The sequence below is a fragment of the Sander vitreus genome, chromosome 4 (genome assembly GCF_031162955.1).
Source record: "Sander vitreus isolate 19-12246 chromosome 4, sanVit1, whole genome shotgun sequence".
NCBI classification, from domain to species: Eukaryota; Metazoa; Chordata; class Actinopteri; order Perciformes; family Percidae; genus Sander; species Sander vitreus.
In genome coordinates, this window is record NC_135858.1 from 34,618,638 (window position 1) to 34,643,425 (window position 24,788).

The window sequence follows — 24,788 nt, forward strand, 5'->3', positions numbered from 1 at the left end:
ACTTAAAGGATCTATTGGGCCCTATCTTATACCCGGCGCAGCACAGCGCAAAGCCCGACGCAAGTGTCTTTGCTGGTTTAAGACCGACGCAGCTGTCAATTTCCCGTCCAGCGCCCGCGTCATTTAAATAGCAAATGCACCTCCGCCCATCTCTGTGCCCATTGGCGTGCTGGTCTGACAGGGAGGTGTGTTCAGGTGCATTCTGGGCGTGCTGGTCTTACAGGGAGGTGTGTTCAGGTGCATTCTGGGCGTATTTCTATCTTGAGGCAGCGGGAAGTGATCGCGCCATTGACCAACAAAAACCTGGTCTAAAGTCAATAACGTAGCATTTCATTGTTATTTTAACAGCAAATTATTTAAATGCTCCTAGGCACAGCGCGCGCACACTATGCTTGTTACACACACAGGGACACGCAGCAGCACACAAACACGCAAGATTACAAATAAAAAGATTACGGTGCAAATCCATCATAATAGCAATGCGCCAAGGTCCAAACGCGCCTGGCTTTTAAAGGGAATGGGAGATGATCTCTGATTGGTTTATTGCATGTTACGCCCAAAACACACCTCTGAATTAATGAAGTACAACCCTAAACGCACCTGCGCCAGGCGCTTCACGCCGTGTGCTTAGATCATTAAAATAGGGCCCATTGTGTCATACAGTTTTCAGGCCAAGCACCAATTATCAAGAGTTACTGTATGTTCTGACACTTAAGTAGAACTGCAAAGATGAATCGATTAGTTGTCAACTATTAAATGAATCGCCAACTATTTTGATAATCGATTAATCAGTTTGTGTCTAGTTTCTTCTCTCCTCTGTGACAGTACACTGAATATCTTTGAGTTGTGGACAGAACAAGACATTTGAGGACGTCATCTTGGGAAACACCGATCCACATTTTTCACCATGTTGTGACATTTTAGAGACCAAACTCACTGCATTTTGGAATACAGCCATTCACCGGTTGAGACATTTGAAAGACAGGAGGCGAGTGAACAAAGTGAATTCATTCATTAACAAATGAGAAAACACAGCAAGATTAGAAGAAAGATTGTTAAAAGAAGGAAAAGGTTAAGACAAAGCACAACCATCGGCGAGATATTAATTGGTCAGCAACATAACTGAGGAGAGATGAAGACTTCCTGCAGTCACTGGCTGGTTTTAGTGACTCAGCACAATAAGTACGATGCAGCAGATGAGATTTGGGGACTGGGACAAAATGGTTTCAGTTTTTTTTAATTCATAGCTGTACAGTATGATTCTGGAAGAAGGACGACGATCATGATCGGAGACAATTGTGGTGGTTTGAAAGGTAATAGACACTCAGGTCCAGATTCATCCAAAGTGTCTTTCAAGGACAATGTGATTTTGTTTTTGCATCTTAGTTGCTTAGGCTAATTGCACAGTTTGCACACAAACATGATCAAAAATCTGTTTCTTGATAAAGGCCATATCACTTTGACTATAAAATAATTTCTGGATTTGCATAACCTCACCTTTAGTCTCACATTGCCAGTCTGACTTTCACCCAGAAAAAGCATGTTCGTTCCCCGGGAATATTTAAATCCAAACCACGATCTTTTTTTCCTAAACTCAACTAGTCGTTTTGGTGTATAAACTTAACTGTCATCGCCGTATAACGCTCACTTTTTCTCGGCTGAACTCAACTACCAACAGCCCCTGAAAGGACCAACATCCCGGTGCTCTGTACCTGGCTCCCAATCATCCTTTTGTTGGTTAAACTCAGCTAGAAACGGCCGCTGATACGACGACAGCTCAAGGTGCTCTGTGTCACGTGACCGGCCGGCGGTCTCCTAATTTCGTAGGATGTCATACGAACCCGTTCATGAGAATGCGTTGTACAGTTAAGAGGACTATAGCCTGGGAAAACCCTGACGAACTTCCGGCAAATTTGAGATTTGCTCTGCAAGTCAGTCTGGCCAAGAGCCCATTCAAGCCCATTTCCAATTTTTCCAAATCGAGGCACCAATCACAACCGTTTCAGGCGGGCTTTACACATTTGGAAATGAGCTGTGAATGAACCTTCCCCAGACCCACTCTCAGTTACAACTGAGAAGGGTCTGTGTCAACCAGGCTATGTGTAAAGCAGTCAGGGGGTGAATGTGCGGGATCACAGGAGAGTGTGTGTGAGTATGCGGGATCACAGGAGTGTGTGTGTGTGTGTGTGTGTGATGTGTGATGTTAGGCTCACAAACAGCTGGACAGGTGAATTAGGATTCTGGGCTTCACACAAGGTCGTGGTTTTCATCCAGACGTCTACTTACTGACAGTGGAGACGGCCGCAGAGCGTTGGAGCTCCCGGCCTGAGTGCAGTTGGCTTGCCCGCTGCCAGGAAGCTGTCCTGGGGCAGGGGGCGGGGCTTGGCCCGGGGCGGGGGCTACAGCTAAGGTAGCGTTAGGCCCAACACTGGGGCCTGGGGCTTGATTTGGGCCTGAACAAGGCTGGAAGCCCTGTAACGTGTGGGTGTCGAGGAAAGAGGCCCAGGAGGAACAATAGGGACCCAAAGGGTGGAGCAAAGAATTGTGGGAGATTGAAAGAGAAGGTGAGGGAAGCGAGCGAGGAAAGGTCCGAGGTACAAGTAGAAAGAGGTAAATAAAGGAGATAAGAGTCAGATTAAAGCAGCTAAAAGGAGATGGAACATACTATCTAAACTATAAGCAAATGTAATTAAATGGTTGGATTAGTCTCATCTAAACTACAAAGACACAAGTTGCAGTTCCAGCTGTGGAAAAGGATGACTTAAACAGGGAAAAGCATGTCGACATTTTAACATGTGATGCTTCTTTTTGAAGAAAAGACCTTAAAACAAAACATTTTGAAGAATCTGTTGAGTCTGTGTGTGTCAGAGATGTTCACAAGTCATTTTTTGGAAGTCCAAGTCGAGTCTCAAGTCTTTGAGGGGCAAATTCAAGTCAAGTCTCAAGTCTCCAACTTAGGACATTGTATAGTCTGTTTACGAAGTTATTGAAAGCAAAACTAATGACAAAAGGCACAACTCCGGGTGGACTTGGTGTCGCCATCGCCAATGCATTTTTTGAAATGTGAGTGCGCGCACATAGGCATGGGGCATGCGTTACGTTGCACATTATGGCAAAGGGCAGGGGACACGCATCTCGTCATACGTTTCCCCAACGTATATGCGGCAACAAAAGAAAATAGAAATACATGATTGAATTTAGATTTAAAAAGCAATAATTGCATGAAAACAGGTTGTTGACAAGTCTCGAAGCTCGAGTCCAGGTCAAGTCTGAAGTCTTTTGGGTCGAGTCGCAAGTCAAGTCTGAAGTCAGCTGTTTGTGCGACTTAAGTGTGACTCGAGTCCGAGTCTCAGACTTGAGTCGCCATCTCTGGTGTGTGTGTGTGTGTGTGTGTGTGTGTGTGTGTGTGTGTGTGTGTGTGTGTGTGTGTGTGTTCCCTCACCTGTGTGAAGATGAGCGTCTCTGAGTTGCGGCTGTCCAGGCTGAGGACGAAGCGGATGGACTGAAAGAGTTCCTGGATGCTGGTGCGAAACTGCTCCTCCTCCATGCCGCAGGTGGCCCGAGAGTAAAGGATCCGAGACTGGATGATGAACTTGAACAGATACTCCAGGGCCTGAGGGTAGACGTTGGTATTTGTGTGTGTGAGGGAGACAGGATCAGAGTTAACAGGAAAGGAGGAAACAATATTAAATATCATTTTAATCCCTAACTTGAGTATTTATTAACCTATATAATAAAATAGTACTGAAGCCTTGAGAGGCAAGTGAGAAAAAAACAATTCCGGTGATCCATTTTCTAAGTCTGAGCTAGATAGTTTTCTCTACTATGTTTATTACTTAAATAGAATACAGGTGGAAAAAAAGTTTTGCTATGATAATCTTTCTAACTTCCTTAAAAAATGTAATCCGTGAAACAGGTGAAATGGTTTGTTCTGAAATAGGACTAAAAGGATTAAAAAAAGGAATTCCAGGTGAGTTTTAAGTCCTTTATGCATTCTAAATACAAGGTACATATATTGTGTATTAGCAAGTTATGTAACATTACTGTCATGTCTTTCCTTTGGCTAAAGAATGTCATTGAATCTCTACTAGAACATGCAGTAAGTGGTACACTTCACCCTCTTGTGGCTGAAATGAGTACTACAACAACAACAACAACGACAAACACAAATGATCCTGACAAAACTGTTTTTAAACCTCTTTTTACAGATGACATAAAAAGTAACTTAGAAAAATGATCCTGGAAAAACATTTTCTCCCCCCTGCTTCACAGATTAAAATGTCCACCTGTTCTTCAGTCAAAAACACAGGAGAGAAAGCCATTCAGATCAGACAGAGATTTAAAGTGTGTAAGGTTCAGGTATGGTGAAGGGTATGTTATGATGTGGGGGGGCTATTTTAATTCCAAAGGCCAAGGGAACTTTATCAGGATCATAGTATCCTGGATCCATGAAATAACTGGCCTTTCAAAATAAAAGTCTGCCTGCCTCTATGGGAATTTAACATAGAGGTGTACTGACTTATGCCCCCTGTATTTTAAGGAAGAACATTTATTTATTTACGATACATTATTCATTCACAAAGAAAATTGGTGTCCTTAAAGATTGGATTTTTCCTAATTTTTTAAACCAAGATCAATTTCGAAAATATGATTTTTTATTGCTCATTCTAATCAACTTTAGCATGGGTGTGTAAACTTATGCAAACCACTGTATGTGTTTTTTCAACCCGTTCTCACTCCGAACTCGTAAAATACGGGCATTTGGACAGTGGCTGTCAGCGTCAGAAGCGACGAAAAAAGCGCCCTTCAGCGTGTTTGTATAACGTACCGAGGAGAGCAGCAGCTACACGGGGTTTAGCGAGTACTATGTATGGCCTAAATTCCACGTTGGGAGGTTGGTTGGGGTGGTGGATGGGTCAAACACAGGACTTTCACCCAGGAGACCGGAGATCGTGTCCCGCGTGTTTCCTAAAGTCGCTTTCTTCTTTAACCGTCCCGTTATTCCCGCGTGTGACGGAAACGTAAGCCCACCCACGACCTTTTCCTAAACCCAACCGTCCCGTTCCCTCGTGTCATGGACCTTTTCCTTGATCTAACTGCGTCAAAAGGGACGCCAATAGTCCCGACCAAGGGCGTTATATGACGCTAAAGGAGACTTTTAGCGTCAATAACAACGCCAAAGGCACTTGACCAAGCATCAAAATGTTTACGAGTGGATGTGATTATTTTATTATTGTCAGTTAAAATGATTCTACGGCTGCATCACTTTTAGATACACAGTATTTATAATATGAGCAGAAATATTTCATCATGAGTTCATTAAACAGATTATTGCACTTCTTTTTAAAAATGTTGATTGAAGCCGATGAAGTTATCTGAAACCTGACTTGAAAACAATGATCTTCATACATCAATAATATTTAGATACATTTCATATTTGTACAGCGTGTCACAGGGTGAATCAAAACAATAAACAAATAATAAAAAACTGAGCGGAAAACATCCTTTACTTCCTTAAATAATGAATGAGTGCACAGTTTGTGCAAGAAGGAGGACCAACAGACAGAAGCTAAAAGTCAGCCGACGGGGATGCGAACACAGTTGTAAAATATAAATAAGAACCCACAGCTGCCGCATGTGTCACACTGTCCTCAATAATTCACACCCGGCGTCCACTTTTACACGACAGTGTGACCCATTTGAGACGGATGTTTGAGTCGGATGAATATTTGAATGTCTGCTAAACGTGGTGCATTCAATAAATCTGCTTCATGCGTCTGTTCTGCTCGAAAACACCGATGCAGCGCTGAATATGGCTGTTTGTTGTGGACCGAGCGAAGACAATCAGTGGGAAGAATCGCAAAGGTGTTGAAATATTGATATTGATTGTTGATTTTTACATGAAATCATTGTGCAGATAAGTCAGTGAAGGGGTTATCAGTAGCAGCGTAACCATTGGTACCAGCAGGTTTTACAAATATGTCTGTCTATGAGTGCTTTACATCATTTTTTGAGTGCATTCATTATACAGAAATTGACATCCATCTCCTATTGATAGCTCTGGTATGATATGTGTTATTACGAGATCCAGGGTACAAGCGGCCTAAACGGGTTTTCACAGGAGGATGGCTGGCGTCTCCCTTAGAGAGAGGGTGAGAAGCTCAGTTATCCGTGAGGAGCTCGGAGTCGAGCCGCTGATCCTTCGTCGAAAGGAGCCAGTTGAGGTGGTTCGGGCATCTGGTAAGGATGCCCCCTGGGCGCCTCGCTAGGGAGGTGTTCCAGGCACGTCCAGCTGGGAGGAGGCCTCGTGGAAGACCCAGGACTAAGTGGACGAAGATGGATGGATGGATGAGCTTTCAGCAGCAGTTGCATCCAGATTGCCAGTGAAAGTGTGTAACGTAGGGTGTAAGCAGCGTTGCCAACTCTCAGCTAACGTCACAGTCAGACAGCGCCCAACAGTCTATGGCTCCTCCCTCTCTCCTCCCTCTCGTCTAAAATCGTCACATCCGCAACCAGGACGGCTGCGCCCGTAACGGCAAACTCAACGACTCATAGCAGATCTCCACAAACCAATGGGTGACGTCACACATGCTCTGTCCATTAATATCAACACAAAAGCAGCCCCCTCCTACAAAAGTTGGCTTCTCAGGATCATGTAACACCGTTTGCCTGAAGATGGTCTAGTACCGAAACGCTGCCTACTAGTGAACTTTATATTTGTTGCAAGTTAAACAGTGTGCGGGAGTTTCTTTGCAGCCACTGGAATACAAATTAAAATCTTCATGTTTGTGAAAGCCAAAGGGAAGAAAGAAAACACACCGGCAGAGCAGAGAGTGAAGGTTAGATGGTTGATGTTTGAATGGTATACTGTAGATGCTTCTAGCCAGAACAACTGTCTCCTTTTTATCTTCATTTAAACTTTACTGAAACTAAGGAAGACTGGAAGCTCAGACTGATCTCATGAAGTGGCGTATGTATGACACGCCAATTCGTATGCCATTATTGGCGTGTTATCAAGACTCATACTCGCCTTTTAGCGTGTTTATCAGCGCCGTTTGGCCTTCATTGACTTACATTACCTTGCGATTGCGTGTGAATTTATGCCGTAGCGAGTAGTATTTCACCCAGGAGACCGGGGATCGTGTCACGTTTCCTTCGTGTCCCGCATGAGGAGTAGTTAACCATAGTCCTCATAAATCCACCGGAGTTTAGAACGCCAACACAAAGAAAGAGGAAGGTAACGGAAATGGGTGAAAAGACATGCATCCGGCGGAATTTCCTGTGGCACCGGAGCAATCCCGGAAGTGGAACGTCAAAATTAAAAAGTTAACTGCAGAGTGTTTTATATAGGAAGAACAAAGAGACGTTTGCAGGACAGATTGGCTGAACATAAATATGCAATCCACACAGACAACATGAACTATCCTACAGCGAGGCACTACAGGGAACACCATAATAGTGACCCACAATCACATAGACCATATACCACTGTCACTAAGGAAAGGGGACAGGCAAAAACAACTAAACCAGAGCGAAAGTTTCTGGATTGACAAACTGCAGGCTACTAGATACCCAGGCCTAGTGTCTTCCTGTAAACTTTATGGATTTGCTGTCAATGGAACGCATCAGCCCTCCATGAATTTAACCGTGGAGATGAAGGACCCTGGATCTTTATTAGACTATACTTGAAAAACTGAACGTATAAATGAATTTACGACTATGGTCCCCCCCCCCTCCCCCCACCCATGTCACAAGAAACTTCAGAAGTCATTCCTGAAGTTTGTGGTGACTCCCAGCTTCAGTCCGTGGCTCTTACCCTCATTGCTTCCTGTATGTGGTCCTGTCTCACCACCTCTGCAGAGCGGTCCATGTACCACTTCAGACAGCGGATCAGCTCTCTGAAACACAACAAACATTCAAAACAAAGTTCAATTCGGACACATGGCTTTGAGCATTTCTTTCCTTTTGATTTTGCCTAGTCTTGAAGTGTTAGTGAAATACTCACTTGTAAGCCAACGCGCCAGCAAAGTGCTTCTGGATATATGTGTCCATCACCGGCCGGAAGTGGTAATATTTACTGTCCCTGAGAAGGTTTATAATGAACACCTGAGGGAGAGGGAGAAGGAGAAGGAGAGGGAGAGTGAGGAAGAGAGAGGGAGAGGGAGAGGGAGAGAGGGAGACAGGAGAGAGGGAAAGAGGGAGGGAGAGAGAGAGAGGGAGGGAGAGAGAGGGAGAGGGAGAGAGGTTCAAATAAAGAAAATGAATGAGACACATTAAGTTTTATGTGAATATAAGGTTGGCCTTTTGTTGGCCTTGATCAGATTATGTCTGAGGCTACAGTGAGTTAACTACCAATCAATCCTTTAGATTTTAGATTAGCACACTTAATAACGTGACCTGAGACCAGATCGTCTTGAGAGAAATATGGTTTTGTGTTGTTATATTTGTAACGTTTGCCAATAGACCTTGAACTTGATATTGCCACTTAGTGTGTAGAGTGACTGTCCAATCAGAGGCACATGCTTTCTGTCAGTCTAATATCTGTCTGACTGCCTGAGTCTCACTTTTTAATGCGCAATATGCTTCACAGATAACCGACATGACACTGACTGAAGCTGACAGTGTGTCATGGCTGTTATTTTTGTCGTCGGGTCTCTGTAGAGTTTTGTTTTTTCTCACTCACAAAGTACAGAACTGTAAATATTAATCTTTCTTTCTTTCTTTATGGTTTTTTGGCACACACACTTACCAATGACTGGAACACCAGTGGTCCATATTTGTCCGTGTTGTCATCCAAGATGGAGAATAATGTGTCCAGAATGTCTTGGAGAAACTGTCACACACACATACAGCCAGTCACAGTTATACATTTGTTCTGTTGTTATATATATATATATATATATATATATATATATATATATATATATTTAGGGACTTTTATCAGGTAAATATGTATGATAAAGATGGGCTTGTCAAAAATGAACGACAAACAATCCCGTCAGGTACATTATCATATGGTGTTTGGTGTTTTATGCCCCCAACGTTGTCTTCCAGGCAGCGCTGCCTGGAAGGCACTAGGATTAGGCAATGGTTAGGTGCCTTGTAAGGCTGAGCAATTTTATAGATTCTGCGATATAAATCGATATTTTTTTTCCCAAGAAAGTATCGATTTTTAAGCCGCGAGTATCGATATATAAGTCCCATTCAAATCCCCCGTGTTTACCCCCGTTCGCGTTGCAGGAAGAGCGATTTGGTCAGCCAGCCGCTAGTGTCGCTGTAGAGCAAGTTACCCATACTAACTTTACACAGACGCCGACATCTACGGGCGCTGACACACAGAGCCGATTATCGGCCGTCGGACCGTCTGGCGAGGTCGGTGACTCGAGTCTGTTCGGTGTGTTCTGTGCCGTCGTCCGTCCGAGGAGCCGTCGGCCTTCATTTTGGCCGACCCGACATGTTCAGTCTGGAGACAGGGCAGTCGGGACTCGCCCGGAAATGGCGAGCGGATGAGCCTCTCAAAATCTGACGAAAATCTTTTAAACTAACTTTTGTCGATCTGAAATGAAGACGGATTCAGAAACTTTCTCTCTTAAAATGTTTTCAGAAACACGTTTCGGTGAACTATTTTAGTACGACATGACATCGTATTCTGAACGAGCCGCCATGACAGTCTGGCTGTGAATTTCCGGAGAAAAAAGAACCACGTGACACGTTCGTCCAATCAGCTGCCGGTTTTCATTTTCTGGGAAACAATACAGAGAAGCGCCGCCTGCTGCTATGGAGACGTATTACGTTTCGTGCACGTGCAGAGCGTACGCTCAAGTCGGCGTTTCTTCGGTGTGTTCTGAGGAGAAGCCACGGTGGTATGTTTACTTACCTGGTGGCTAGACTGGCTACCTCATATGTTCAGTGTCAAGCTAAAAAATCTGTCAAAGAAACTGTGCAGAACAGGCCACTTGCTGCACTTTTTAACTCCATTGTTAATTGCAATACTGCACTTTATTTACTTTTCAAAGGCTTGTAAGCTTTCAATAAATGGAACTAATTTTCTCAACACATCTTTGATTCATTTTGTCCAGCATTTGCAAGCTGTAGACTCTCTGTCCAGTCAAAGACATATATTGTGTAATTGATGTTTTTAGTTTTCAGTTCAATTAATTAAATCCAAGTAAATGGAACACTCACAAGATGTCACCAAAATCACTGTCCCCTTCAAATCTTTCAGAAAATAATGTAAGTGTATCGAATCGTATCGTTGGCTGAATAATCGTGATACATATCGTATCGTGAGCTGAATATTGTGTATCGTATCGTGAGATTAGTGTATCGCTACAGCCCTAGTGCCTTGAAGTCGACGGTCACAGCGCTGCCTTGAAGTCGACGCTGGGGGCTTAAAACACATCGACCTTATCATATAGCCTGACTTCGAACACGTTTATACACAATATATATGACATACTGTCACAAAGAGTGCTTTTGATTCTTTAATCTCAGCCGAACAAACCACGGCCTTAATAAAAGGAACCTGACTCTGCAGTGCAATGTGTGAAAATCAGGGTTACTATAGTAAACTAAAACTAAAAATAAGCATTGAAAAACACTACCTTCAAGAAAACCTAAAACTAAACTGAAACCATATTGCCAGGTTATAAAACTAAGACAATGTTCTAGGGGCTTGCAAACGCCGGAGAAGTGGGGATGCAAGGCGTGAACGCAGCAAAAGATACTCATTTTGTAGTGGGGATGTAGCCTACAGGCTGATTTATGCTTCTGCGTCGATTCGACGGCGTACCCCCGCAGACCCCGCTGCATCGCCGTGAACCCCCCCTCCTAGCCCTCCGCCGTAGCTCGACGTGCACCTCCAAAAATGTCTAACTTTGTGTCGAGGCGACGCAGACCGCAAGGACTGTGATTGGTCAACTCCTCCTGTGTGTTGATAGTTCAAGCAGCCTGCTGTGGGGAGTAGCAACATGCTAGTTCACTGACATGAGCTTTGCAAATAAACTCAGACATATTTTTGTTACAATGACGGGGTTATCCGTTTGTAAAGTGTCTATATGTCAGTTTCATACGTTTTTGAAATTAGCACTTCGCCAGCAAACAGTACTTTGTGGGCGGTAGTGCTAAAGTTAGCTTGCTAACATAACATAACATAAACTGGCTGGCAGACACCTCGCAAATAACCTCAGACTTATCACGCTAGGGGCGTTATGGCGGTGAAACGCACCGCGACGCAAGGCAACCCCGACGCAGAACTCCGAAAGGGTCGCGACGCCGTAGGAGCGAGGGCGTGGAATTGACGCAGAAGCATAAAACAGCCTTAAGTCGTTCAATGAAGTGTTTGAGACACGCTGACGCTGCAGTTAAAGAGTTAAAGCTCCTGATTGTTTATCCACTGTGACCACTGTGTGCATCTTTCTATCTATCTAGATAGAGAGAGCGATGAGCCATTGAAAAGTGTTAAAGTGAACAGCACAAAACACCACAATCAGCTGATACCTCGGCACCCCATGTCTCGTTTTTATATGTCTGTGTGAATGTCTCTTCGTGACTGGAGCCTTGTCAAAGAAAATGTTCTGTAACCCTTGTGTAACAGACAATAACGTATTATCTTATCTTATCTCAAAGTGAAGTAAAACTTCCTCAGTGTGATCTTACCTTGACTATCTCCTCTCCGCTGACGTGTCGCAGCCGGCCCAGAATGTCCATGACCCGGTCCGGGTGGGCCTTCCACTTCAGCAGGGCCAGGAGGTCCACTGGAAGGAAAACAGCAAAGTCAACCGCCAGAAAAGACACTGTATGATGAACTGATACGGGACCGGCTGCATACCGTTCTGAGTGAGCTTGGTGGAGGAGAGCTGCGTGGCGATCCAGAAGGTCTCCTTGGCGCTGCGCTGGAAGATGAGGCTGGAGGGGATGCTGGGACAGCTGTTGAAGTCTTCTTTACAGCAGGGCAGGCCCAGGTACAGGGCGTGGTTACTGAAGGTGGTGTTCTCATCACACTGAGGCCGACAGGGGGAAGACACAGACAAAGTGTGCTCATTTATACTAGCAAACGGTTTAAAGGTACCATATAATGCTCTTATTCAGGTTCATACTTGTATTCTGGGTTTCTACTAGAACTTCTTTCCATGCTTTCATGTTTGAAAAACATTTCATTTTGTCTCCAACTGTCTTTCTGAATATACTCAGCCTGTCTCTTTAAGCCCCACTCCCGAAAAGGCCCAGTCTGTCCTGATTGGTCAGTGTTTCCGGGTCTTCCGCATTTTATATTATATTTTTACAACATGGGACCTTGAAAACAATATCTCTCCTATGTCCCGACAGGTAACTTCTGCAACCTCACAAATCAGAACACGGTAAAGCTGCACCTTCGTGGTGGGCTGATGGCCCCCAAACCATGTTTTCTTTAACTAATACACTGTCATGCCAGTTATTTATTTTAAATAACAGTTTAAAAGCATCATTATTTTTTACTTCACTATCATCTATCTTCGAGGTTCAACTCCAGAATAATTTTTGGTAGAAAATGCTGCAACTACAAATGGAAGACCAACACTTAAGACTTTGTCTGACCTTGTAAACGTAGAGTTCATGGCTCTCGTCTGAAAGAGTGGTTCCATCCTCCCTCATCAGAGGAGTGAAGGCAAACCCAAAGAGCTTCTTCTCTCCTTTGTCCTTCGCTGTGGAGTGGAAACGAGACAGAAAACAGAGAAAGACATACAGTCACGGGGGAAAGAGGAAGTTTAGAGTGAGACATATTGCATACATCTCACACTGTTCGTTTCATATATATCTGTATCATAAAAGATGATCAAACTCCACCACCCCCTTCAGTACCAGTACCAGTACCAGTAAGTGACTCACTGGAGCAGTGTCTGAACTCAAAGCGTAGGTGGGAGCCTCTGAAGCGGTCAATGGGAATGGGCAGTTTGATCACTTCGCTCCATCGGGGGCTGTTGTTGTGGTAGAGCACGAAGGAGCGGTGCTCCGGCACAGGGGGCTCACCTGAACCCAGACTGATGCAGTCCTGCAGGGGGGAGGGGGGCAGACACGGGCAGGAACATGCATGTAAAGCTAATAGTTATAATAGATATTATAGTCTACCTGGGCACAATACAAATGCCTTGGACTGGAGGGGCCAGCTGAGTGAATTTTAACATTTGGTCCTAGTGTATTGGGTTCAATGCATCTGTCAATATTATTGTTTGTATCCAGGAAGTCTTTAACCCTTGTGTTGTTTTCCCGTTGACCACGCGACTTTTTGTTTTTCTGCGTCAAAGTAAAAAAAAAAGGGGGCGACCTCTAGCTCACCCAGTAGGAGCGTGAGTCCTTTGCAGCGACCCGGGATTAAATCCAACCTGCTGCCCTTTGCTGCGTGTCCTCCCCTCTCTTTCACGCCACCCTTTCCTGTCCCCAGCCCCCCCCAAAAAAATCTTTAAATGTATTTTTCTTTAGTCACTATTCCCGATATTTTTGTCACTTTTTTCCACGTTTTTCAGGGGGTTTTTTATCACTTTTTTCACATTTTTGTCAATTTTTTCCATGTTTTTTATCACTTTTTTCCACGTTTTCTGGTCACTTTTTTCCACGTTTTTTGGTCACTTTTTTGTCACTTTTTCCATGTCTTTTTACAAGTTTTTTTGTCACTTTTTCCACGTTTTTTTATCACTTTTTTCCCACGTGTTTTTTTTTGTCACTTTTTTTTGGTCACTTTTTTCCACGTTTTTTGGTCACTTTTTCCCCACTTTTTTCAACGTCTTTTTCCACGTTTTTTTATCACTTTTTTCCACGTGTGTTTTTTTTTTGTCACTTTTTGTTGGTCACTTTTTTTATCACTTTTTTTAATCACCTTTTTCGGGTCATTTTTTTCCCACGGTTTTTATCACTTTTTTTCCCACGGTTTTTATCACTTTTTTTCCAAGTTTTTTTAATCACTTTTTTCCACGTTTTTTAATCACTTTTTTCCACTTTTTTTTGTCACTTTTTCCCCACGTTTTTTATCACTTTTTTCCACGTTTTTTTTGTCACTTTTTTCCACATTTTTTTGTCACTTTTTTCTGTGCTCTTTTTGACATTTTTTTTTAATCAATTTCTTTTCAAATGCTATACTGTAAAATGAATTCAATGAAAGTAGTGAAGTGATCATTTATTTTACAGTACTTGTGAAGAGCGTCGTATATGGAACCATCCTCGTTATTCATTTTGACAATGTGGTTGAAAGAGACCCAAATCTCTGATATAGAAACGTTTTGAAAATGGGTCAAATTTGACCCCGAGGACAACAGGAGAGCTAAATGATGTTTTATGCCATCATTCATTCTAAGACATGTCACTATATTAGGTTAGTATATGTCTGTCAGATTGGGACTGTCACATGTTTGGCCTCTGGTTGCTTTGAACCATTTCAGAGATCGGGAAAAATGGATATCGCTGGTATGGCCTGTACGCCTCTCTCCTTCTACTAATTCTCTTGTGTTGCTTTTATGTATTATATGCAGGGGTTAAAGTGGGCCGGAATGATGCAGAACGGCGTTCCGAGAGTAACGGGTGAACTCGCTTTAAAAAGTGAGTTTTCTTGAGTTCCCACCTGCCAGATTCCACTTTAATTAACCCCTGATTGATAACAAGGACTCCCTGAAAGACGAGATAGTGTGTCTCAATGGGACCTCCCTAGCCAAAAATAAAGGAGAAGGAAAAAAATAAGTTTCAAGAAGTGACCACAAGAAAAGACTGGACAAAAAGTGGACTAAAGGGTGTATGACAGCACTGCTCTCCTACCTTGAGGATCTCTCCATCGGCGTAGAGCACGTAGACGGTGACTTCAATGTTCTTCTGAACGCTCTTCCCTCCTCTCTCAAAGTCCCCTCGCTCCAGAGTCAGGTACAGGTCGTTACGGATGTCGCCTGGGAACCGCAAGGACACATTAACATGCAGACAAGACACCTCACAGTTTGTCTCGCATTTCGCCTGAGAAATGTAATGATGCCACAATGTGAATACAAGTCTGACAAACAGACGCAGGGTTGCTGAGACAGTTTGCATTGTGCCACTTACATCTTCTCAGGGCGTTTTCACACTTAAAAGTCCAGACCAAGGTTCATGTTTTTGTTACATTGTATACATTTGATCTGGTAAGTTTTGGTTTCACACTGCAGTTATGCAAGCGCGCTAAAGATCTATACGTGACAAAACTACGTCATCACGTACGTGAGCTGCGTCTCCAGAGACTTATAATTGATTGGTTTGTAGACGGGCGTCCCCGTCCTCTCATATCCTCTCTCTGTGTTGTTTTTTCAACTGACTGCTGCTCTCCCCTACTCTTTTGGTTATGTTGTGATGTTGAGAAGTGAGACATGGGAACTTTCTTTCTGGAGCATTTATTTAGAGACAAACGGAAACCTACACTGTACATTTACGAGGCCAACCACTTAAAGGTCCCATGGCATGAAAAGTTCACTTTGAGGGTTTTTAAAAGTTAATATGCGTTCCCCCAGCCTGCCTATGGTCCCCCAGTGGCTAGAAATGGTGATAGGTGTAAACCAAGGTATCCTGCTCTGCCTTTGAGAAAATGAAAGCTCAGATGGGCCGATCTGGAATCTTCCCTTTATGATGTCATAAGGGGAAAGGTTACCTCCCCTTTCTCTGCTTTGCTCGCCCAAAGAATTTGGCCCACCCATGAGAGAGAAACATCATGGCTTTCAAACGAGAAAAGTGGCAGTTGGTCAAGGCCACACCCCCACTCTCCACCTTACCCCCCCCTCTCTCAGAAATGGCACATCCTAAGGAAAGCTCATTGTGGGACTGGCTCTAGTGGCTGTAATTCTGCACCAAGGCTGAATTTTGGGAAAGAGACTTCAGATACAGTATTAGGGGACCACTAAGGTCTATATAAAAGAGACTTCAGATACAGTATTAGGGGACCACTAAGGCCTATATAAAAGAGACTTCAGATACAGTATTAGTGGACCACTAAGGTCTATATAAAAGAGACTTCAGATACAGTATTAGGGGACCACTAAGGTCTATACAAAAGAGACTTCAGATACAGTATTAGGGGACCACTAAGGCCTATATAAAAGAGACTTCAGATACAGTATTAGGGGACCACTAAGGTCTATATAAAGAGACCTCAGATACAGTATTAGGGGACCACTAAGGTCTATACAAAAGAGACTTCAGATACAGTATTAGGGGACCACTAAGGCCTATATAAAAGCATCCAAAGAGCACCATGTCATGGGACCTTTAACAAGTAAACTGCTGATTTATATTCTGCTCTGACAGCCGACAGCTGTCTGCACACTCTCTCTCACGTAGGCTACAAACTAAGCACTGAGCTGTTCCTTAAAGGAGCTTCCCCGGTCTTATAACACCAAGATAGCCTGCCAGAGCTTCCTGTAATTGGTCCGAAAGTCCGAACCAAAAAAAAGTGTTTTCATACTGCAAACGAACCAAACCATGGTTCAGTTTGGTCCGGGCCGAAAACACCTCTTTTGATCGGACCAAAATTTGGTCTTTTGATCCAGACCGCGGTCCGAGGCACCTTTCTCACGTACAATTTTGGTTCGGACCAAACTGAAAAGTCCGAAAGGCCGGACCAGATGAGGTAGGTGTGAAAACGCCCTTACACCCAAAAAACGACCTGGATATTGTAGGTATAAAGTGTCCGCACACACAGATTGAGGCACACGCAGTGTATCGCACACATTTTAAAGCTGAATACCTCTGACATACACAAGACGAATGACCCGTGTTAGCGTTTGGGGATTCATTTATCATGTCAGCTTGTCCTTATAGAGATGTCACTCTTAATGTCTCAAGATGGGAGTTACATACTCGCTCCATCACTGCCCGAGGGGAGGCTTTACGTGTGTGTGTGTGTGTGACATGCATTGTAAATGTGTGTGGAAAGGTGTGAAAGACACTTCTGCATATTATATGTGTAGGTGTTGCTGTTTGGAGGGCAGTCTGAGGGTGAATGTCAATCCCTTTGGTTATTTCAAAGGCTGAAAATGATTCATAATTAAAGGTGCTCTAAGCGATGTGACGCGTTTTGTTAGGCTACAACATTTTTTGTCACATACAGCAAATATCTCCTCACTATCTGCTAGCTGCCTGTCCCCTGAACACACTTAGTGCGCGGAAGGGAGGGGAAGGGGAAGGGATGAGGAGGAGGGAGGGTTGAGCTAGCCTCTGTTTTGTTTGACAATACTAATCCTGTTAATGCTAAAGGAGCACATGTACGTGGCATCTCCTTTGTCAGATGGTGTTGGAGTAGAAGTGGCACGCAGTGATATTAAAATAAATCCAAAGTAGAGGGTGACGTTGCTGAGTTGGAAATTGACCACTTGAATTAAGCGATTAATGAAATGATCTTTGTAGCTGTAATAAAGCAAATTGGGAAGTCATGTCATGAATTAAACTATTACATTTAATCACCATCTTTAAGTCTGCTCTGCACACTTCCCTTTGTACCATGCCTTCACCTGGGTGCCTTTATACATACACATAAACTACCCTGGACTAGACTGATTGCCACTGTCTGACTCCCTTACCGACTATATTAGCCACCTGCCCATTTTGCTAGCTTGCCTGTGTGGTCAATAGACCATGCTGTCTTTGTGTCTGTATGGACAGTTTTCAACTTTAACTTAAACGTTTCTTCAAGTCTTTTACTAGTGTCTATGTATAGTTAAGTAATGATTATTCTATTTTTGATATATTGTGTAGCCTGTTGTACTTGAATAGACACTCTCTTGCACCATGATACCATTGCACCTTTCTGCATTTTTTCCACACCGCTCCTCTATCTCTATCTATCATCTATATAATCGATTAAATATCTATTTAATCGATTTGAGTCGTTTTGTTTATGAAAAAAGGTTAAACTTCTCTGATTCCAGCTTGTTAAATGTGAATATGTTCTAGTGTCTTCTCTCCTCTGTGACAGTAAAATGAATATCTTTGAGATGTGGACAAAACAAGACATTTAAGGACGTCATCTTGGGACTTTGTACTATAAGTACTTTATTCTTGTTGCTTCTTTGTGAATTTGCTGGAACTTTATGGTCCTTATGTGTGTTGTGGACAATGGAGCTTTTGAAAGGAAACTGTTTTCTAACAAACAGTTTACACTACTAGTTATTATAATAGTAACATCTACACATGTAACATGTTTCACAAAAGAAGCCAGATAAATAGGTGTGATGCAGACACAGCTTAGCTTAAAGGTATAGTCATTGTAATTAGGAGGGAGAAAAACACTATACATGTCTCTTTTCATTAGCTTTTATTAGTTTTGTGGCTGTGAATAGCTGAGAGCATTTGGATGAAATAATTAGACTATCATCTAAACACACAGCCACAGTAAGTAGAACAGGAAGACTAAATGAGTGATCCAGTGGACTGAAACTGTAAAACTAGACTTGGAAAATGTGTCACAGCTCATCCAAAATGCTGCTTCACTTCTGAACTGTTGGGTTTGATATAACTGACAGATGAAACATGGACACCCGTAGGTGATAGCTGGAAAAGAAAACACACATACATATACACATACTGTACAGCAGTAGGAGCACTTTAAAACAAACTGAAAAATCTACAATTCACATATAAAGAAATTTGGTGCTATTTTATCAGTAAATACTGGTCAAATAACAATAACACATAAAAAATACTTATCTTTAACAGATGAGGGTTCAGTCTTGTGATTCCTCCTCTTTTCTTGCATTAAAGTGTGATTCAACTCTCATCCCACACAATAGGAACTGAGGTGGACCATTCCTCGGTACATAGTGTCTGACTCACCTGGCATGATGACATCAGGGAAGCCCAGTTTGCGCGTCATGGCCACCCCCCTGCTGAAGATGAGCGGGTTCTCCCGGCGGACCTGCTCCATGTCGCCCCTCAGCAGCTGCAGGGAGATGATCAGACCTGCAGGGACGGAGAGAGGATTCACACGTTTAGTTGGCCATCGTATTTCCCTTGCAGCACAACTGTTTGTTATATGCATACTGGCACTGGAACACAACACTTGGAGGACTGCAGGGAGTACGTGACATTTTTTTTTTTTTTAGCAAAATGTTTTTCAGTTCCAAGGTTGTAGTTACTTCTACTGTCTTTTTTTTCTAGGTTTTTGTCGCTGTATTTGAAGTTTGTCACCTTTTTTTGGAAGATTTTGTCGCTTGTTTTGACCTATTCACGGGCACAAGGGGTTGAGTTCCCTGCAGTGACACCAATTAGAACGATTTCCCAGCGGATGTCAAGGGACGACATGCATGTGTCAGTCCGAGTGCGTGCTGCTCTCTGAACCGGACGCTGCCGGGAGCTTTGTGTGTTTGTTTTGTAACTGACTTCATGAGGTCAGTGTTCAGTGTGCCTTAAGTTAATCAGTGTGCGTTAAAAAGCTCCCTCCTCACAAACGCAGTAACACGAGTCAGTAACGCTGCTGCACTTCAGTTCCTAACGCCAACAAACCTCGGTGCCCTCTGCTTCTCAAGGTAGAAGAGTGGAAGAGACGGACACACGATGCAGACACGCCTAAAAGCAAGCTAACTTGGTCATTCCTCAGAGTCCTAAACAAAGGGTCGCCTGACGGCCCGGGGCAAGTAAAAAGCCACGTCGGGCAAGTAAATATAACAACCCATTTGCCCGTTCGGGCATCACCGTATCATAAATGAGGTCATTGTTTTCCTGCCCTGTAGTAGAATGTTTGTTGAATGATTTGATTTGAATGCGCTGTTGGTGACAGTTTGGGGAATTTTTTTTTATTTGTATTTTCAAACCTTTTTTGTCATTTTTGGCAGGTTTATATTTATTTTTTGCGCTTTTTTTAAGCTGAACTTAGCCGGTCTGGACTTCATCCGATGTGGAGCAACTATGCTCCAACCAGACCTGTTTGTACCAATCAAATTGTCAGGGCGGGCTTTATAGGATGATGGACAGATGATCAACAGTAACGTAATCAACCACGTCACCAAAGAGAGCTCGGGTTGAATTTGTTTACAACAAAGACGGCTGCCGCTGGAGAATTGAGATGTGTAGATTACATTCACATTGATTTTAAAAGAGGAACAGAGAACCGCCATCACGTATGGCGTGCGTGTCGTGCGGACACGTGTCCGCACGACACGCACGCCATACGTGATGGCGGAAACTGCCGCCTCTGCCTTTTGCTCTGTCGAAGCCTGCCTTTGACTTGCAGCTTCTGTGACGTCTGTCTCCGTTGCTCTGATTGGTTGCAGGTCTATCTGTTGCTCTGATTGGTTGGAGGTCTATCCAATTGAGTGCAGAGGCATTTTCTCTCCTGGTTGGGTTGAAACCCGCCCCATAATCACAGCCCAATGTTGCGGTACTCATATTCTGACTAGACCACGTCAGGCTAGCTTTTTCTACTTTTTTTTCAATGCTTTTGTCAGGGTTTTTTTAAAATACTTTTTTGTGTTTTTTTGTCATTTGTTATGCTTTTGGCCTTTTTATTTATTTATTTATTTTTTTTTTACGTTCCCCCCTAAAAGACAAATAGAAAGACACACACACAGTGGCCGTACCGTAGTTGGTGCTGGGAGCGGTGTATTTGGTGCTGGACTTGCGGATGATGTTCTCGTGGATCTGGTACCATTCGTTCTCATTGTTACACCTGGAGAACAGACACAAACCACCAGGAATCAGGTCTCATTAGGCAGAAAACATGTTGGGTGACTCACGTTTTTAAACCCATTAGAAACATAAATCAAAAATATCGGCAAGGCTCCGTTAAGAACGCGACTGTCGGTCTTTTCTTTTTCAAATCTCAGTAGTCCTCCTGTTGGTTATTTAAACAAATAACATGACAACACATGTTTTAAGAGAAGAATGAAATAGTCCAACACGGTCTCACGGCAGTTCGTGAAATGGTCACGTTTTTTTTAATCTATTGATTCGTGTACCGGACACGATTATGTCGGTTGGGAAGCATAATGGGAAGCATCTATTCGGAGGTTGGGTTTAGAAGAACGGGAAAAGGACACGTCACACGCTGAGACACAACCCACGGTGGTGGTGGTGGTGGTGGTGGTGGGGGGGGTGCACGCAACAACAACGGGACGGTTGTGTTTAGGAAAAGAAGAACGGGGAAAGGAACCGTCAACCGTCAAGAAATGGGGAAATAAAAAGCCACACGCGGGACTCTCCTGGGTGAAAGTCCTGTGTTGTTTGACCCATCCACCCCCCCCGACCTATGCGGATTTTCGGCTTTTCATACCACTCCCTACTGCAGTCGTGGTGTGATCACGAAATATGCATCCCATTTAAATACATTACATTCAAATTCGCGCTCACCAACCACGAAAAAACCGACAATCGTGTCCTGTACACGAATCAATACATTACGTAACGTGACGTGACCATTTCACGACCTGCCGTGAGACTGGGTTGAATAGTCATACTTCTATTGTCTTTATGAATCATATTTCTTCATGTCTGTATCAGTGTCTCTGTGTCCCAACAGGCAGCGGGAGGTGGCCGCCCACCAACGGTCAGGGTCTTTCAGAGGTTTCTGCCTGTAAAAAGTCGCACCAAATGCTTGCTCTTGCCCAAATAATTGCAGCTAAAACAGCATATGAGCCACAAGCCAACAGAAGGACTCGCTGGAATTTGAAGCGACATGATGACACAGCAGTTCCTCCGGGCAGAAAGGGGAAGAAGATTGCAGCGATTGTTTTTATTATTTTCATGCCGGCAAATGTAAAAGAACTGAATTGTCGCAAAGTGGCACGTTAACAGCTTTCAGTCACACCGGCATCACAACTGAGATGGATGTGTAACCATCCATAAAGCATGACGCATCCTCAGGAGTTCAGCTAAGGTTGCACACGCACACACACACACACACACACACACACACACACACACACAAATACACACAGTCACAGTTACATCATGCCGTGACTGTGAGCACTGTAGGGCTCCTGCAGGCAAGTCTTCAGAAGTTTCAGCCGAGAGGGCTTTCCCTAATGTCTGCCATCAACGCTCTGTGTGTGTGTGTGTGTGTGTGTGTGTGTGTGTGTGTGTGTGTGTGTGTGTGTGTGTGTGTGTTTGAGAGAGAGAGATAGAGAAGAATGAGCTAACGGCATTATAAGACTGCAGAGAGTCAAACAGTGAAGTGGCTGTCTGTAGCTCATGGGAACTCTCATTCTCTCTCTGTGTCTTCGCTCTCCTTCACATAATACAATTACAGAGAGAGAGGGAGAGAGGGAGAGAGGGAGACTCTTAATGAGAGTGTGAAGGGTTACATGAGGTAAATAATAAAGACACAAAGGGAAGAGAGAAAGGAAAAGGTCAGCGGTTAAGAGAATGAAAAAGGATGAGAGTAAAGCTATGATGAAGATGTATTACTACTGTATTATGTGCCCTTCTTTATTGTTTCTCCTTATTGACATTCACAGTTGGCCAGTTCAACCTTTTCCATATTCTCCCTCTCTGACTCTTTTTGTATCTCGTTCAGTCACATTTCAAACTGCTTTTCAAACTACTCTGTGCCCCTAAAATGTTTACGACGATGTGTGTGTGTGTGTGTGTGCGTGTTTGTGTGTGTGTCCTTTTCAGTGAGGATGTTTGTGAGGTGAGGTTAACCCTCCTGGTGTCCTCGGGGTCAAATTTGACCCATTTTCTAAAAGTTTCTATATCAGGAATTTGGGTTTCTCTCAACCAAACTGTCATAAAAATAGCGTGGATGGTTCCGTAAAACGCTCTTCACATGTAAAATGAACGATCAGTTCACTACTTTCATTGAATTTGGGTGTTTTAGTCAATTTTATAGCATTTGAAGAAGAAAACTGATAAAAGAACGTTGAAAAAAGTGACAAAAGAGTCGGAAAAAAACAACAAAAATGTCAAAAAGCGCAGAAAAATCGACAAAGACATCACAAAAAGTCAAATTTTGAACCACAAAAACTAAAAGTTGCATGGTCGACGGGAAGACAACACCCATTTCGTGAATTTCATAATCTAGTTAGTAATTCAAGTTGCAGGACTCGTCTCTAAAGCTCCAAACTCGAGACGCGACTCTCATCTCTGTAAAACGGACGTCATGACTTTCTCTGTGCGTTCCTGATACAAGAAAAAGGTTCATGTCTGGTTCGCACGTCTGATGACTCAGATTAGCGTTGTTAGGGTTGTGTATGTTTTTCAGTTTCCCGTTTGATTTTGTAGTCGGTTTTTCTCCCGTGCCATGTCTTGTTTTACTTCCTGCCTTGTGTTTTCCCGCTGTTGTGATAGTCAAGCCCCCGCCCTGATGTGTGTCACCCGCTCCTGAGCCCTCGTGTCACCTGTCCCTTGTTTCGCCCTTGTTACCTTGTGTATTAATGCTGCGTTCCAGACACAGTTTTTAGCCCGTAAGTTACGACTTCAAGTCACGACTCACGACTTGGTAGCGTTCCAGGCAAACGTCAGCTAGCGGCTACCTAACGTTGACATTAGCTAGTGCTAGCTGATGCTAGCAATTTCTAGACGGCGACATATTTTGGGCTTCATTTAATAAACACAACCTGTAGTAGTACACAATCGTATGTGTGTTGCTTTGATTACAATGTGCGGAATGACTTTACGTTGCCTATTTATGTCTATTTATTTCTATTTCTCACCGTTAATCAGCGGCGTCTGTACAGCATCAACAGGGGGTTGCCATTGTTTTTTATGTGTGTGCGACGTCAAAAACTGTAACTGGGAGTACAACGACGGGAGTAAGTTAGGGGTTGCCTGGAACGCAGTATAAGTCTCTGTGTTGTCTTTGTGTGTTGTCAGATCATTGTATTGTACTGTGTTTGTGGTGGTGTGTATTTCTACCCCGTCGTCTCAGAGTTCCAGTTTGTTAGGTGTTCCTGGTCTTTTGGATTTCTCAACATTTTTGGAACTATTGTGCCTGCTTACGTCAGGACTCTTTTCGTTGTAACCCTTTTACATATTTATTAAATTCGACTCGACACTGCTCTGTCGTCTCTGCATTTGGGTCCGCCATTTCTCGAAATCCTTAACGAGCGGTGTATAAAATCTGTTCATCAGCAGATCTTCAGCCTGAGAGCGTAACCTAATGAAAAAGTCAAGTGCTACAGAAGTCAGAAGGAAACTGGGTTATAAACAAACTTAGTTTCAGCAGCATTTCAGTTACTATAAATACTTACACACCAGTACCATGAGGTAATGTGGCCGGCACTTTTGTGTTTGTATGTGTGGGTGTGTGTGTGTGTGTGTGTGTGTGTGTGTGTGTGCAGCCACGTACGTGTAGACTTTCAGGACAAAGTCTTTCTCCTCTTTGAGTTCTGAGATGGTCTGCAGCACGTCGCTCATGGCCAGGACAGCGCAGCCGTACGGCCGGCGGTACTGAACGTGCGGAGGGCCCTTCTTACTGTCGTTCAGCAGCATACGACCTGCGACAGGAAGCAGATTTTAAAAGCTGAAACTACATACCGTGTATTTATATTTTTCTGACATGAACTAAGGTTGAGAATGTTGGTTACTGCGAGGATATTCAGCTTTAATAACAAGGTCGTATTTGATTCATTTTCCTTCCTTTAGAAATGATTTACCATGGTCTAAAGCTTTGGACTCAACTCTTCTCTGACAGTCTGAACATTATAAACTTTATAAACTGACCTGTTCTGATGACCTGGGAGATGATGTAAAGATCTCTCTTCATGTCTTTGTTGCTCAGGTCCTGCACAGTTCAAGAGAAAGAAGAAGAAGAAAAAAACAAACAGGAACTGAAAATGCAGATTTAAATAAAACTGACGCTTTAATGAAATCATTCA

At 43.4% G+C, this 24,788-nt stretch overlaps 2 protein-coding genes across 2 annotated transcripts in view; one reads left to right on the top strand and one right to left on the bottom strand.

Moving 5' to 3' along the window:
* The window catches only part of LOC144517362 (uncharacterized), a 403,478-nt gene that overhangs the window by 296,736 nt on the left and 81,954 nt on the right, over window positions 1-24,788 (top strand). The gene's annotated exons all lie outside the window — the stretch shown is intronic.
* dock3 (dedicator of cytokinesis 3) overlaps window positions 1-24,788 on the bottom strand; it is an 89,660-nt gene that overhangs the window by 45,197 nt on the left and 19,675 nt on the right. Inside the window, exons 6-18 of the mRNA XM_078247340.1 lie at window positions 24,634-24,694; window positions 24,260-24,407; window positions 20,553-20,641; window positions 18,811-18,936; window positions 14,782-14,906; window positions 12,868-13,030; window positions 12,577-12,683; window positions 11,831-12,002; window positions 11,659-11,756; window positions 8,750-8,833; window positions 8,006-8,106; window positions 7,817-7,898; window positions 3,443-3,613 (exon numbers count right to left, since the gene is read on the bottom strand). Coding sequence (XP_078103466.1) covers window positions 3,443-3,613; window positions 7,817-7,898; window positions 8,006-8,106; window positions 8,750-8,833; window positions 11,659-11,756; window positions 11,831-12,002; window positions 12,577-12,683; window positions 12,868-13,030; window positions 14,782-14,906; window positions 18,811-18,936; window positions 20,553-20,641; window positions 24,260-24,407; window positions 24,634-24,694 — 1,527 coding nt within the window. The remainder of the gene's footprint in view (window positions 1-3,442; window positions 3,614-7,816; window positions 7,899-8,005; window positions 8,107-8,749; window positions 8,834-11,658; window positions 11,757-11,830; window positions 12,003-12,576; window positions 12,684-12,867; window positions 13,031-14,781; window positions 14,907-18,810; window positions 18,937-20,552; window positions 20,642-24,259; window positions 24,408-24,633; window positions 24,695-24,788) is intronic.